Below are 16,605 nucleotides of genomic sequence, written 5' to 3' on the forward strand. Positions count from 1 at the left end.
ACAGACAGACAGACAGACAGACAGACAGACAGACAGACAGACAGACAGACAGACAGACAGACAGAGGGACAGACAGAGAGACAGACGGGTCACCTGGTAGTGGGAAAGGTTGTATCGGCTGCTTTGATTGGTCGGTAGGCTGCAGTGGTGGGCGGGACTTCCTGAGACGAAGTTGTTCAGCAGGTTCTGACTGGCCATCATCAGACCAGGCAAACTGATGAGAGTCACATGGAGCCATTGATATCTGCCAAAGCCCCCAGCCTGAGGGGGAGACAGGTGGTGAGAGAGGGGGGAGACAGGTGGTGAGAGAGGGGGAGACAGGTGGTGAGAGATGGGTGGGACAGGTGGTGAGACAGGGGGAGACAGGTGGTGAGAGAGGGGGGAGACAGGTGGTGAGACAGGGGGAGACAGGTGGTGAGACAGGTGGTGAGAGAGGTGAAACTGTCCCACCTCCTGTCTCACCCCCTGGGTTAGAGAAACTGTAGACACGGTAGTTTAGCTGCTATAGGCTTGGACTGTTGGGGGGGCACCTCACTCCGTCTCTCTGGCTGTCTGTACCTATGTACAGATTAACCCAGCTTCCCCCAAATCTCTTTGTTGTGTCCATATCTACGCCGGGACCCTGAGTCGAGGCTGATCCTGTTGATGTGGTCGTGTGTCCTGGACCCTCTATCCTGAGCACTGGATCTGAGTCCTGGACTTCGAGTCGTGGCTGAACCTGTCTCTGCGGTCTTGCCTGACTCTCAACATATTACTTGCCTGATGCTCCCACAAGATTGTTGACATCCTCGTGGACTCATCTTCCTATCATACACACATGCATTTCAAACATCTGGACTACCTATGTTGCAAATGTATTATCTCTTCAATTTACACACGGCATCTATTGCAGTCTGTCCGTCCTGGAGAGGATCCTCCTCTGCTGCTCTCCCTGAGGTTTCTCCATGTTCCCTTAAACTGTGGGGTTTCTCCGGAAGTGTTTCCTTGTACGATGTGAGGGTCTAAGGACAGAGGGTCTAAGGACAGAGGGTCTAAGGACGGAGGGTCTGAGGACAGAGGGTCTGAGGACAGAGGGTGTCATACTGATATTCTGTACACACTGTGAAGTCCACTGAGACAAATGTAACATTAGTGATATTGGGCTATACAAATAAACATTGATTGATTGATTGACTGTCTCACCTCCCGGGTTAGAGAAACTGTCTCACCTCCCGGGTTAGAGAAACTGTCTCACCTCCCGGGTTAGGGAAACTGTCTCACCTCCCGGGTTAGAGAAACTGTCTCACCTCCCGGGTTAGGGAAACTGTCTCACCTCCCGGGTTAGAGAAACTGTCTCACCTCCCGGGTTAGGGAAACTGTCTCACCTCTCGGGTTAGAGAAACTGTCTCACCGCCTGGGTTAGAGAAACTGTCTCACCTCCTGGGTTAGAGAAACTGTCTCACCTCCTGGGTTAGAGAAACTGTCTCACCTCCCGGGTTAGAGAAACTGTCTCACCTCCCGGGTTAGAGAAACTGTCTCACCTCCCGGGTTAGAGAAACTGTCTCACCTCTCGGGTTAGAGAAACTGTCTCACCTCTCGGGTTAGAGAAACTGTCTCACCTCCTGGGTTAGAGAAACTGTCTCACCTCCTGGGTTAGAGAAACTGTCTCACCTCCCGGGTTAGAGAAACTGTCTCACCTCCTGGGTTAGAGAAACTGTCTCACCTCCCGGGTTAGAGAAACTGTCTCACCGCCTGGGTTAGAGAAACTGTCTCACCCCCTGGGTTCGAGAAACTGTCTCACCTCCCGGGTTAGAGAAACTGTCTCACCCCCTGGGTTCGAGAAACTGTCTCACCTCCTGTCTCCCCTCCTGTCTCACCCCTTGGGTTAGAGAAACTGTCTCACCTCCCGGGTTAGAGAAACTGTCTCACCTCCTGGGTTAGAGAAACTGTCTCACCTCCCGGGTTAGAGAAACTGTCTCACCCCCTGGGTTCGAGAAACTGTCTCACCTCCTGTCTCCCCTCCTGTCTCACCCCTTGGGTTAGAGAAACTGTCTCACCTCCCGGGTTAGAGAAACTGTCTCACCGCCTGGGTTAGAGAAACTTTCTCACCTTCTGTCTCACCCCCTGGGTTAGAGAAACTGTCTCACCTCCTGTCTCACCCCTGGGTTAGAGAAACTGTCTCACCTCCTGTCTCACCCCCTGGGTTAGAGAAACTGTCTCACCTCCTGTCTCCCCTCCTGTCTCACCCCTTGGGTTAGAGAAACTGTCTCACCTCTCGGGTTAGAGAAACTGTCTCACCTCCTGGGTTAGAGAAACTGTCTCACCTCCCGGGTTAGAGAAACTGTCTCACCTCCCGGGTTAGAGAAACTGTCTCACCTCCCGAGTTAGAGAAACTGTCTCACCGCCCGGGTTAGAGAAACTGTCTCACCTCCCGGGTTAGAGAAACTGTCTCACCTCCCGGGTTAGAGAAACTGTCTCACCTCCCGGGTTAGAGAAACTGTCTCACCTCCTGGGTTAGAGAAACTGTCTCACCGCCTGGGTTAGAGAAACTTTCTCACCTTCTGTCTCACCCCCTGGGTTAGAGAAACTGTCTCACCTCCTGTCTCACCCCTGGGTTAGAGAAACTGTCTCACCTCCTGTCTCACCCCCTGGGTTAGAGAAACTGTCTCACCTCCTGTCTCCCCTCCTGTCTCACCCCTTGGGTTAGAGAAACTGTCTCACCTCCTGGGTTAGAGAAACTGTCTCACCTCCTGGGTTAGAGAAACTGTCTCACCGCCCGGGTTAGAGAAACTGTCTCACCTCCTGGGTTAGAGAAACTGTCTCACCTCCCGGGTTAGAGAAACTGTCTCACCTCCCGGGTTAGAGAAACTGTCTCACCTCCCGGGTTAGAGAAACTGTCTCACCTCCCGGGTTAGAGAAACTGTCTCACCTCCCGGGTTAGAGAAACTGTCTCACCTCCCGGGTTAGAGAAACTGTCTCACCTCCCGGGTTAGAGAAACTGTCTCACCTCCTGGGTTAGAGAAACTGTCTCACCGCCTGGGTTAGAGAAACTGTCTCACCGCCTGGGTTAGAGAAACTGTCTCACCTCCTGTCTCACCCCCTGGGTTCGAGAAACTGTCTCACCTCCTGTCTCCCCTCCTGTCTCACCCCTTGGGTTAGAGAAACTGTCTCACCTCCCGGGTTAGAGAAACTGTCTCACCTCCTGGGTTAGAGAAACTGTCTCACCTCCTGTCTCACCCCCTGGGTTAGAGAAACTGTCTCACCTCCTGTCTCCCCTCCTGTCTCACCCCTTGGGTTAGAGAAACTGTCTCACCTCCTGTCTCACCTCCTGGGTTAGAGAAACTGTCTCACCCCCTGGGTTAGAGAAACTTTCTCACCTCCTGTCTCACCCCCTGGGTTAGAGAAACTGTCTTACGTCCTGTCTCACCTCCTGGGTTAGAGAAACTTTCTCACCTCCTGTCTCACCCCCTGGGTTAGAGAAACTGTCTCACCCCCTGGGTTAGAGAAACTGTCTCACCTCCTGTCTCCCCTCCTGTCTCACCCCTTGGGTTAGAGAAACTGTCTCACCTCCTGTCTCACCTCCTGGGTTAGAGAAACTGTCTCACCCCCTGGGTTAGAGAAACTTTCTCACCTCCTGTCTCACCCCCTGGGTTAGAGAAACTGTCTTACCTCCTGTCTCACCTCCTGGGTTAGAGAAACTTTCTCACCTCCTGTCTCACCCCCTGGGTTAGAGAAACTGTCTCACCCCCCGGGTTAGAGAAACTGTCTCACCTCTCGGGTTAGAGAAACTGTCTCACCTCCTGGGTTAGAGAAACTGTCTCACCTCCCGGGTTAGAGAAACTGTCTCACCTCCCGGGTTAGAGAAACTGTCTCACCCCCTGGGTTCGAGAAACTGTCTCACCTCCTGTCTCCCCTCCTGTCTCACCCCTTGGGTTAGAGAAACTGTCTCACCTCCCGGGTTAGAGAAACTGTCTCACCTCCTGGGTTAGAGAAACTGTCTCACCGCCTGGGTTAGAGAAACTTTCTCACCTTCTGTCTCACCCCCTGGGTTAGAGAAACTGTCTCACCTCCTGTCTCCCCTCCTGTCTCACCCCTGGGTTAGAGAAACTGTCTCACCTCCTGTCTCACCCCCTGGGTTAGAGAAACTGTCTCACCTCCTGTCTCCCCTCCTGTCTCACCCCTTGGGTTAGAGAAACTGTCTCACCTCTCGGGTTAGAGAAACTGTCTCACCTCCTGGGTTAGAGAAACTGTCTCACCTCCCGGGTTAGAGAAACTGTCTCACCTCCCGGGTTAGAGAAACTGTCTCACCTCCCGAGTTAGAGAAACTGTCTCACCGCCCGGGTTAGAGAAACTGTCTCACCTCCTGGGTTAGAGAAACTGTCTCACCTCCCGGGTTAGAGAAACTGTCTCACCTCCTGGGTTAGAGAAACTGTCTCACCTCCTGGGTTAGAGAAACTGTCTCACCGCCTGGGTTAGAGAAACTGTCTCACCGCCTGGGTTAGAGAAACTGTCTCACCTCCTGTCTCCCCTCCTGTCTCACCCCTTGGGTTAGAGAAACTGTCTCACCTCCCGGGTTAGAGAAACTGTCTCACCTCCTGGGTTAGAGAAACTTTCTCACCTTCTGTCTCACCCCCTGGGTTAGAGAAACTGTCTCACCTCCTGTCTCACCCCCTGGGTTAGAGAAACTGTCTCACCTCCTGTCTCCCCTCCTGTCTCACCCCTTGGGTTAGAGAAACTGTCTCACCTCCTGTCTCACCTCCTGGGTTAGAGAAACTGTCTCACCCCCTGGGTTAGAGAAACTTTCTCACCTCCTGTCTCACCCCCTGGGTTAGAGAAACTGTCTTACCTCCTGTCTCACCTCCTGTCTCATCTCCTGCCTCACCCCCTGGGTTAGAGAAACTGTCTCACCTCCTGTCTCACCTCCTGTCTCATCTCCTGCCTCACCCCCTGGGTTAGAGAAACTGTCTTACCTCCTGTCTCACCTCCTGTCTCACCTCCTGTCTCATCTCCTGCCTCACCCCCTGGGTTAGAGAAACTGTCTCACCTCCTGTCTCACCTCCTGTCTCATCTCCTGCCTCACCCCCTGGGTTAGAGAAACTGTCTCACCTCCTGTCTCACCTCCTGTCTCATCTCCTGCCTCACCCCCTGGGTTAGAGAAACTGTCTCACCTCCTGTCTCACCTCCTGTCTCACCCCCTGGGTTAGAGAAACTGTCTCATCCCCTGGGTTAGAGAAACTGTCTCACCTCCTGGGTTAGAGAAACTGTCTCACCTCCTGGGTTAGAGAAACTGTCTCACCTCCTGTCTCACCCCCTGGGTTAGAGAAACTGTCTTACCTCCTGTCTCACCTCCTGGGTTAGAGAAACTGTCTCACCTCCTGTCTCACCCCCTGGGTCAGAGAAACTGTCTCACCTCCTGCCTCACCCCCTGGGTTAGAGAAACTATCTCACCTCTTCCAGCAGCTCAGCGAATCCCATCCTCCTCTTCCTCTCTACGTATTCAAATAATACTTTATATACTGATGACAAATATAAATATAAATAATAAAAACAAATATAATAAATATTTGGAGTTTCTGGATCTCAGTGTCAGTTCCCTCCTGAACCTGCAGGGGGACAAGAGAGAATACTCATCATGTACTAATACTGTATATAATACTGTGTATACTGTATATAATGTGTATAATACTCTATATTACATTAGACATCATGTATTCATACTGTATATACCACTGTGTATACTGTATTACTCTATATATTGTATATAGCACTGTATATAATACTGTATATTATGGAATGCCATTTAACCCAAAATTAAATAAATATATAAATACATGAATAATTAAATAAATACATTATATAAATCAATATGCCGATGAAATAAATTCTGAAATAAATAAATGACGCAATAAATATGTATACATTGTGGTGAAACGTTATGGGACATAATTCACTGTTGAAATGATTGTGTTGCAACCGGTTAGTGAGGGTACCGGGGTTTGGTGTCAGAGCAGCAAGTGTACTTACCATTAATTGATTATTAATGGATAATAAAGTGTGGAATTCCATATTGAACACACCGCCTCTGACTCCCTTTCATCGGCTCTACACTGGTGACCCCGAAGTTTTCGAGAAAGTTTCCGAAGACTCAATGAACATGGCTGATCACGGTGTTTTTGTTAAACTGCCGGAGTTTTGGGAGCATGCGGCGTGGTTCGCACACGTGGAGGCACACTTTGCCTGCCGACAAATCCGTGATGGGGATTTGAAATATTTCCACATGTTAGCAGCGCTGGGAGGCTCCACGTCGTCCAGGTTGGTGAGATTTATCGCAGACCCCCCACACCATGGCAAATATGAGGCGATTAAGGCCCTTCTCCTTAAGACATTTAGCTTATCTGCTAAGGAGAGGGCCCGCCAGATACTTGACATTCAAGGCCCAGGAGACAGCAAGCCATCCCAGCTCATGGAGAAAATCCTTAATCTGCTGGGGGGGGCAGATCCCCGGATTTTGTTCATGGAGACGTTCCTGCGACACTTGCCTTCCCGGGTTCAGACGGCGCTAGCCAACACGTCCATTACGGAGCCCCGCGTCTTGGCTGAAGAGGCCAACCTTTTTTTCCTGGCTACCCAGTAGTCCGGTGCAGAGGCGCTAGCTGTGACGCTCAGCCCCCCCTCAACAGTTAAGAAGGCCTGGGGAGGATGGACGTGACGGTGCCAAGCCAGCGTGGAGACACAGGAGAGTGATCTTACCACACGCAGTTCGGGGCCAGGGTGAAGAAGTGTATCGCTCCCTGCAGTTACAAATCTCCGGGAAACGGAGGAGCCAGCGCTCGGTAGTGGCCCTGAGCGTTGGCGGCACGAGCAGGCTTCTCTTTGTTAGCGACAGAGTCTCGGGAAGCTTGTTTCTGTGTGACACGGGCGCTCAACAGAGTGTGGTTCCTGCGTCGAGGGAAGACGTCGCTCGTGGAGGACACGGACCGCGGTTGACACGGACCGCGGTTGACACGGACCGCGGTTGACACGGACCGCGGTTGACACGGACCGCGGTTGACGACGGCTAATGGCGGCCCCATTCGCACGTACGGCCTATGTGTTTGTGTATTGGAGGACAGCGGTTCAACTCGGATTTTGTGAAGGCAGACATTTATTTTCCCCTCCTCGGGGCAGACTTTATATGTGCTCACGGACTCCTGGTGGACGTTAAAAATCAACGCTTGGTTGATGCCTTGACGTTTTCCTCCCTCGTGTGTACGCTTGGCTTAACTTACGCTTAACCCTTTTCACGAGGCTCAGCCAACACGGGTTGATAAACAATCCTGCAAAGTGCCAGTTTGGGGTGTTTGACATCGACTCCCTGGTCAGCGGTGGCCCAGCGGGCTTTCCTGCAGGACGCCGCTGAGGCCTTTGCTCCAGTCCCGAGTTCCCGTGGAGCACCGCTCGGCGGGGCATGTGTTCATCCGACACAAGGCCCCCTGCAGCTCCCTTACGATGGCCCTTTACGGGTCTTGGAACACGGGGACAAGCACTTGGTGGTCGACCTGGGTGGCAGGGCTGAGCACGTCTCGGTGGACCAGGTGAAGGCTGCTCACCTGTACTTGGACCAGCCGGTGGTGCTGGCCCGACCTCCGCGACAGGACCGCCCCATGGCCTCGACCCCTGTCACAGAATTGGGGCCTGCGTTTCCGGCCCCATCTCTTCCAGTGGCCGCCCCTTCAGGGGTCGCCTACTCGGCTCCCGTTTTTCAGAGTCGGGTGGTCGGCTTGTCGTTCCTCCCCGCCGCACAGATTTTGTGTATGAGTGAATTCTGGGGGGCTTGTGTGGTGACACGTTATAAGACATAAGTCCCCGTTGAGATTATTGTGTTGCAACTCGGACCCGTTAGTGAGGGTACCGGGGTTGCTGTCATTCCTGCTAGCTTGACATGCAGTAGCAGTAAATGTACTTACCTTGTCTGGTTGAATAGATAATAAAGTTTGGAAGTCCATTCTGAATACACAGCCTCTGATTGGCTCTACACCTACTTCATTTTATTGTAGCAGTCAAACTAGGACTGAGTCAAACAGTGTCAGTTGTATTAAGAACTTATGGTACAAATGACTTGTATTGCAAATAAAGCAGAAAAGAACATGCATTATTTTACTCTTGTACAGCGATTACCGTAAAGGCGCTATTCATCGCGCACTCAAAAAGGAAGTGCTGCTGATTTGACCAAGCGATCGTGAGAGACGGCTGAGTTGACCGCAGATATGCAACCGAAGCTAAAAGGACTATCTTGACTACTTGTTGCTATCCTATTGTTTCTACGGGCACATTTGACCTGTTCATTATGATTCTGCTTGTGATAGTCCGACAGCACAACCTGTGCAGCCCACGTGTTGATTCCAGCCCACGTATTGATTCCATCCGATAGCTGCTATAATACAAAACAACACGTCTGCCTCTCTCCACGATGATCAATGACAGCGACCGGACGGTCAAAGTAAGGCACAGAGAAACAGAATCACACGAAGCCTGGTTAGTGCTGCCGGACTTTATAAAGTGTGTGGCTGCGTTCTAGTCACTTTGCTCAGCGCTACTGCTTGTTACAACTGTTATTTTCCGTACTTGCCATACACTGTTATTATGGCTCAGGTTAATCTAGCCCCCTTCCGACGTGAGCGTGGTTCTTGGTTCTTGCCGGACAGCCGAGTGGGGTCAGCTAAGAACCGGTTTTCTGTGTTTAGATCCGGCGGCTCCGCTGCGGCTGAAACAGGAAGAACCAGAGCTAAATCAGGCTGTAGCCCGGAACTGGCTCTGGACTCAGAACCAGAGAAGAACCAGTTAAGCACCAGAAAAGCACAGGAACGGTTCTTGAACCGGAACGGTTTATTGGCAGTTTGCAAACCACTTAACCACTTAGTACTGGAGTGTGAAACAAGAGCTATTGAGTCAGTGTTGTGGTGCTGTTGCTTTGGTCTGAATCTGTGAGCTGACCACGCCCCGTTCATTTGCATATGAGGAATGGAAGTGTGGCATTATGAAATACAAGTCCCCTGAAATAAATAAACGTGCATTTAAATGTACATGTATACATATTTATTGCCTCATTTATTCATTTCAGAATTTATTTCATAGGCATATTTATATATGTATTTATGTATTTATTTAATTTAGGCTTAAATGGCATTCCATAGTATATTAGCAGTGAGTTGCAGCTCAGTGAAGTATTTTCAGTCTGCTGAGACTTCTTAAAGGATTACTGCAGCGAGACATACTTTACCCTCAGTAAGTACACTGAGTACACAGTACACTGAGTACACATACTACAAGGACACTGAGTCCAATGAGTAGTCTTCTATATATACTCAGTGTACTGTGTACTCAGTGTACTTGTTGTATATATACTCAGTATACTGTGTACTCAGTGTACTTGTTGTATATATACTCAGTGTACTGTACACATACAACAGTACACTGAGTACACACTACACTGAATAAACAGTACACTGAGTACACAGTACACTGAGTATATATACAACAAGTACACTGAGTACACAGTATACTGAGTATATATACAACAGTACACTGAGTACATATACAACAAGTATACTGAGTACACATACAACAATAAGTACAAGTATACTGAGTATGTATACAACAACAGTAAGTATACAGCGTATATACAACAGTGAGTATAAGTATAAAGTATATATAACATTAAGTAGAAGTACACAGAGTATATATAACAGTAAGTATAAGTACACACAGTATATATAACCGTAAGTATAAGTATACAGAGTAAGAGTGAGTATAAGTACACAGTATAACAGTGAGTATAAGTACATATAGTATATAACAGTGAGTATAAGTATACAGAGTATATACAACAGTGAGTATAAGTACACCAAGTGTATATAACAGTAAGTATAAGTACACAGAGTGTATACAACAGTGAGTATAAGTACACAGAGTAACAGTGAGTATAAGTACACACAGTGTATATAACAGTGAGTATAAGTATACAGAGTGTATATAACAGTAAATATAAGTACACATAGTGTATATAACAGTGAGTATAAGTATACAGAGTGTATATAACAGTGAATATAAGTACACATAGTGTATATAACAGTGAGTATAAGTATACAGAGTGTATATAACAGTGAGTATAAGTACACCGATTGTATATAACAGTGAGTATAAGTACACAGAGTATAACAGAGATGTTACTCACCGTCTGACGGAGTCCAGAGATCTGAGACTGTGAGACTAAACTGACTCCCCCTTTACTCCCTTTACCCTTTACCCCCCCCCCCCCCCCTACTGCCCCCCCCCCCTCTGTTTAGCAGTCACACAGTAACTATACTGTGTACTGCCCCCCCATGTTGTCCCTGTTTAACAATGATTTGTTCCCAGTTAATGTTTCACCCCCCCCACTCCCACTCCCCCCACTCATTAAAGCTTGTTTCACACACAAAAAACAGTAGTCATTAGAGTATTTATATACAGGGTACTCACATATGGTACTTTAATAAGAGTAGAAGTACTCACATCTGGTACTTTAATAAGAGTGCACAGTAACTATGAGTAAATGTACTTGTTACTTGTGTGTGCGCACGCGTGTGCGTGTGTGTGTGTGTGTGTGTGTGTGTGTGTGTGTGTGTGTGTGTGTGTGTGTGTGTGTGTGTGTGTGTGTGTGTGTGTGTGTGTGTGTGTGTGTGTCCTGCCTGTTCTCAGTTTGTCATCTCAGATGTTTTCTGTCCTGACTGCAAGGGTCCCCCCCCCCGAGAGACACAACAAACAACCAGCTGGGGGGGCACATATGTATTTATTATACACTCACTCTCTCACACACACACACACACACACACACACACACACACACACACACACACACACACACACACACACACACACACACACACACACACACACACACACACACACACACACACACACACACACACACACACACACACACACACACACACACACACATACATGTGTGTATGTCGTCCAATGGGAGGCCTGCTGCAGGTCATGTGACTCCTGCTATAGTTAATGTATGCTAACAGCTGACACATTTACCTGCTTCAGGTGAGACATTCACAGAGGTCAGAGGTCACGCTGAGGCTCCTTAACACCAGGTTCACTGAATCATATACAAACTGATCGTTGTTTAAAGTTTAAATATGGTAATGAGGCTAAAGCTAAGCGGTGGTGAGAGCAGTGTTTCCTCTCATCATGGCTCGGCAGGTTTCCTGTGACCTTCAGTTAAACTGCACAATCATTGATAAAGTTGGGGTAGGTAAGTTTGAGAAACCAGCTCGAGACACACTTGTTGTTATATTCCATGGAATGCTCTGAACGTCCGACAGCAGAGAACATCTGAAGAGCTTTGTTAAAAAACCCATTGAAAAATGTCATCTGTGGAACCCGTGGTGCCGTGAGCCTCTCAGTGTGAGCTCTAGTTATCAGAGCCTCTCAGTCTGAGCTGTAGTTATCAGAGCCTCTCAGTCTGAGCTGTAGTTATCAGAGCCTCTCAGTCTGAGCTGTAGTTATCAGCCTCTCAGTGTGAGCTGTAGTTATCAGAGCCTCTCACTCTGAGCTGTAGTTATTAGAGCCTCTCAGTCTGAGCTGTAGTTATAAGAGCCTCTCAGTGTGAGCTGTAGTTATCAGAGCCTCTCAGTCTGAGCTGTAGTTATTAGAGCCTCTCAGTGTGAGCTGTAGTTATCAGAGCCTATCAGTCTGAGCTGTAGTTATAAGAGCCTCTCAGTCTGAGCTGTAGTTATCAGAGCCTCTCATTCTGAGCTGTAGTTATCAGAGCCTCTCATTCTGAGCTGTAGTTATCAGAGCCTCTCAGTCTGAGCTGTAGTTATCAGAGCCTCTCAGTCTGAGCTGTAGTTATCAGAGCCTCTCAGTCTGAGCTGTAGTTATCAGCCTCTCAGTCTGAGCTGTAGTTATCAGAGCCTCTCAGTCTGAGCTGTAGTTATCAGAGCCTCTCAGTGTGATCTGTAGTTATCAGAGCCTCTCACTGTGAGCTGTAGTTATCAGAGCCTCTCACTGTGAGCTGTAGTTATCAGAGCCTCTCAGTCTGAGCTGTAGTTATCAGAGCCTCTCAGTCTGAGCTGTAGTTATCAGAGCCTCTCAGAGTGAGCTGTAGTTATCAGAGCCTCTCAGAGTGAGCTGTAGTTATCAGAGCCTCTCAGTCTGAGCTGTAGTTATCAGAGCCTCTCACTTTGAGCTGTAGTTATCAGAGCCTTTCAGTGTGAGCTGTAGTTATCAGAGCCTCTCAGTGTGAGCTGTAGTTATCAGAACCTCTCAGTCTGAGCTGTAGTTATCAGAGCCTCTCAGTCTGAGCTGTAGTTATCAGAGCCTCTCAGTCTGAGCTGTAGTTATCAGAGCCTCTCAGTCTGAGCTGTAGTTATCAGAGCCTCTCAGTCTGAGCTGTAGTTATCAGAGCCTCTCAGTCTGAGCTGTAGTTATCAGAGCCTCTCAGTCTAAGCTGTAGTTATCAGAGCCTCTCAGTCTGAGCTGTAGTTATCAGCCTCTCAGTCTGGGCTGTAGTTATCAGAGCCTCTCAGTGTGAGCTGTAGTTATCAGAGCCTCTCAGTCTGAGCTGTAGTTATCAGAGCCTCTCATTGTGAGCTGTAGTTATCAGAGCCTCTCACTCTGAGCTGTAGTTATCAGAGCCTCTCAGTCTGAGCTGTAGTTATCAGAGCCTCTCAGTCTGAGCTGTAGTTATCAGAGCCTCTCACTGTGAGCTGTAGTTATCAGAGCCTCTCAGTGTGAGCTGTAGTTATCAGAGCCTCTCAGTCTGAGCTGTAGTTATCAGAGCCTCTCAGTGTGAGCTGTAGTTATTAGAGCCTCTCACTCTGAGCTGTAGTTATCAGAGCCTCTCAGTGTGAGCTGTAGTTATCAGAGCCTCTCAGACTGAGCTGTAGTTATCAGAGCCTCTCAGTGTGAGCTGTAGTTATCAGCCTCTCAGTCTGAGCTGTAGTTATTAGAGCCTCTCACTCTGAGCTGTAGTTATCAGAGCCTCTCACTGTGAGCTGTAGTTATCAGAGCCTCTCAGTGTGAGCTGTAGTTATCAGAGCCTCTCAGACTGAGCTGTAGTTATCAGAGCCTCTCAGTGTGAGCTGTAGTTATCAGCCTCTCAGTCTAAGCTGTAGTTATTAGAGCCTCTCACTCTGAGCTGTAGTTATCAGAGCCTCTCACTGTGATCTGTAGTTATCAGAGCCTCTCACTGTGAGCTGTAGTTATCAGAGCCTCTCACTCTGAGCTGTAGTTATCAGAGCCTCTCAGTGTGAGCTGTAGTTATCAGAACCTCTCAGTCTGAGCTGGAGTTATCAGAGCCTCTCAGTCTGAGCTGTAGTTATCAGAGCCTCTCAGTCTGAGCTGTAGTTATCAGAGCCTCTCAGTCTGAGCTGTAGTTATCAGAGCCTCTCAGTCTGAGCTGTAGTTATCAGAGCCTCTCAGTCTGAGCTGTAGTTATCAGAGCCTCTCAGTCTGAGCTGTAGTTATCAGAGCCTCTCAGTCTGAGCTGTAGTTATCAGAGCCTCTCAGTCTGAGCTGTAGTTATCAGCCTCTCAGTGTGAGCTGTAGTTATCAGAGCCTCTCACTCTGAGCTGTAGTTATTAGAGCCTCTCAGTCTGAGCTGTAGTTATCAGAGCCTCTCAGTCTGAGCTGTAGTTATCAGAGCCTCTCACTGTGAGCTGTAGTTATCAGAGCCTCTCACTGTTAGCTGTAGTTATCAGAGCCTCTCAGTGTGAGCTGTAGTTATCAGAGCCTCTCAGTCTGAGCTGTAGTTATCAGAGCCTCTCAGTGTGAGCTGTAGTTATTAGAGCCTCTCACTCTGAGCTGTAGTTATCAGAGCCTCTCAGTGTGAGCTGTAGTTATCAGAGCCTCTCAGTGTGAGCTGTAGTTATCAGAGCCTCTCAGACTGAGCTGTAGTTATCAGAGCCTCTCACTCTGAGCTGTAGTTATTAGAGCCTCTCAGTCTGAGCTGTAGTTATCAGAGCCTCTCAGTCTGAGCTGTAGTTATCAGAGCCTCTCACTGTGAGCTGTAGTTATCAGAGCCTCTCACTGTGAGCTGTAGTTATCAGAGCCTCTCAGTGTGAGCTGTAGTTATCAGAACCTCTCAGTCTGAGCTGTAGTTATCAGAGCCTCTCAGTGTGAGCTGTAGTTATTAGAGCCTCTCACTCTGAGCTGTAGTTATCAGAGCCTCTCAGTGTGAGCTGTAGTTATCAGAGCCTCTCAGTGTGAGCTGTAGTTATCAGAGCCTCTCAGTCTGAGCTGTAGTTATCAGAGCCTCTCAGTCTGAGCTGTAGTTATCAGCCTCTCAGTGTGAGCTGTAGTTATCAGAGCCTCTCACTCTGAGCTGTAGTTATTAGAGCCTCTCAGTCTGAGCTGTAGTTATCAGAGCCTCTCAGTCTGAGCTGTAGTTATCAGAGCCTCTCACTGTGAGCTGTAGTTATCAGAGCCTCTCACTGTGAGCTGTAGTTATCAGAGCCTCTCAGTGTGAGCTGTAGTTATCAGAGCCTCTCAGTCTGAGCTGTAGTTATCAGAGCCTCTCAGTGTGAGCTGTAGTTATTAGAGCCTCTCACTCTGAGCTGTAGTTATCAGAGCCTCTCAGTGTGAGCTGTAGTTATCAGAGCCTCTCAGACTGAGCTGTAGTTATCAGAGCCTCTCAGTGTGAGCTGTAGTTATCAGCCTCTCAGTCTGAGCTGTAGTTATTAGAGCCTCTCACTCTGAGCTGTAGTTATCAGAGCCTCTCAGTCTGAGCTGTAGTTATCAGAGCCTCTCAGTGTGAGCTGTAGTTATCAGCCTCTCAGTCTGAGCTGTAGTTATTAGAGCCTCTCACTCTGAGCTGTAGTTATCAGAGCCTCTCAGTCTGAGCTGTAGTTATCAGAGCCTCTCAGTCTGAGCTGTAGTTATCAGCCTCTCAGTCTGAGCTGTAGTTATTAGAGCCTCTCAGTGTGAGCTGTAGTTATTAGAGCCTCTCACTCTGAGCTGTAGTTATCAGAGCCTCTCAGTCTGAGCTGTAGTTATCAGAGCCTCTCAGTCTGAGCTGTAGTTATCAGAGCCTCTCAGACTGAGCTGTAGTTATTAGAGCCTCTCAGTGTGAGCTGTAGTTATCAGAGCCTATCAGTCTGAGCTGTAGTTATCAGCCTCTCAGTCTGAGCTGTAGTTATCAGAGCCTCTCAGTGTGAGCTGTAGTTATCAGAGCCTCTCAGTCTGAGCTGTAGTTATCAGAGCTTCTCATTCTGAGCTGTAGTTATCAGAGCCTCTCAGTCTGAGCTGTAGTTATCAGAGCCTCTCAGTCTGAGCTGTAGTTATCAGAGCCTCTCAGTCTGAGCTGTAGTTATCAGAGCCTCTCAGTCTGAGCTGTAGTTATCAGAGCCTCTCAGTCTGAGCTGTAGTTATCAGAGCCTCTCAGTCTGAGCTGTAGTTATCAGAGCCTCTCAGTCTGAGCTGTAGTTATCAGCCTCTCAGTGTGAGCTGTAGTTATCAGAGCCTCTCACTCTGAGCTGTAGTTATTAGAGCCTCTCAGTCTGAGCTGTAGTTATCAGAGCCTCTCAGTCTGAGCTGTAGTTATCAGAGCCTCTCACTGTGAGCTGTAGTTATCAGAGCCTCTCACTGTGAGCTGTAGTTATCAGAGCCTCTCAGTGTGAGCTGTAGTTATCAGAGCCTCTCAGTCTGAGCTGTAGTTATCAGAGCCTCTCAGTGTGAGCTGTAGTTATTAGAGCCTCTCACTCTGAGCTGTAGTTATCAGAGCCTCTCAGTGTGAGCTGTAGTTATCAGAGCCTCTCAGACTGAGCTGTAGTTATCAGAGCCTCTCAGTGTGAGCTGTAGTTATCAGCCTCTCAGTCTGAGCTGTAGTTATTAGAGCCTCTCACTCTGAGCTGTAGTTATCAGAGCCTCTCAGTCTGAGCTGTAGTTATCAGAGCCTCTCAGTGTGAGCTGTAGTTATCAGCCTCTCAGTCTGAGCTGTAGTTATTAGAGCCTCTCACTCTGAGCTGTAGTTATCAGAGCCTCTCAGTCTGAGCTGTAGTTATCAGAGCCTCTCAGTCTGAGCTGTAGTTATCAGCCTCTCAGTCTGAGCTGTAGTTATTAGAGCCTCTCAGTGTGAGCTGTAGTTATTAGAGCCTCTCACTCTGAGCTGTAGTTATCAGAGCCTCTCAGTCTGAGCTGTAGTTATCAGAGCCTCTCAGTCTGAGCTGTAGTTATCAGAGCCTCTCAGACTGAGCTGTAGTTATTAGAGCCTCTCAGTGTGAGCTGTAGTTATCAGAGCCTATCAGTCTGAGCTGTAGTTATCAGCCTCTCAGTCTGAGCTGTAGTTATCAGAGCCTCTCAGTGTGAGCTGTAGTTATCAGAGCCTCTCAGTCTGAGCTGTAGTTATCAGAGCTTCTCATTCTGAGCTGTAGTTATCAGAGCCTCTCAGTCTGAGCTGTAGTTATCAGAGCCTCTCAGTGTGATCTGTAGTTATCAGAGCCTCTCACTGTGAGCTGTAGTTATCAGAGCCTCTCACTGTGAGCTGTAGTTATCAGAGACTCTCATTGTGAGCTGTAGTTATCAGAGCCTCTCACTCTGAGCTGTAGTTATCAGAGCCTCTCAGTGTGAGCTGTAGTTATCAGAGCCTCTCAG

The 16,605-nt window shown here is 48.5% G+C and overlaps 1 protein-coding gene across 4 annotated transcripts in view; it reads right to left on the minus strand.

Moving 5' to 3' along the window:
* LOC117442915 (solute carrier family 22 member 6-like) overlaps window positions 1–10,248 on the minus strand; it is a 57,176-nt gene extending 46,928 nt beyond the window's left edge. Inside the window, exons 1-3 of one of the 4 annotated variants that reach the window (XM_034078864.2) lie at window positions 10,193–10,248; window positions 5,428–5,582; window positions 94–261 (exon numbers count right to left, since the gene is read on the minus strand). In XM_034078864.2, coding sequence (XP_033934755.1) covers window positions 94–261; window positions 5,428–5,454 — 195 coding nt within the window. In that variant the 5' untranslated portion in view covers window positions 5,455–5,582; window positions 10,193–10,248. Of the gene's footprint in view, window positions 1–93; window positions 262–878; window positions 1,120–5,427; window positions 5,583–8,587; window positions 8,723–10,192 lie in introns of those variants that run through there. The other 3 variants (XM_034078867.2, XM_034078865.2, XM_034078866.2) reach the window with 3 other exon arrangements.
* Window positions 10,249–16,605: the final 6,357 nt, after the last annotated feature.

Source organism: Pseudochaenichthys georgianus, unplaced genomic scaffold (assembly GCF_902827115.2).
Source record: "Pseudochaenichthys georgianus unplaced genomic scaffold, fPseGeo1.2 scaffold_503_arrow_ctg1, whole genome shotgun sequence".
NCBI lineage: Eukaryota > Metazoa > Chordata > Actinopteri > Perciformes > Channichthyidae > Pseudochaenichthys > Pseudochaenichthys georgianus.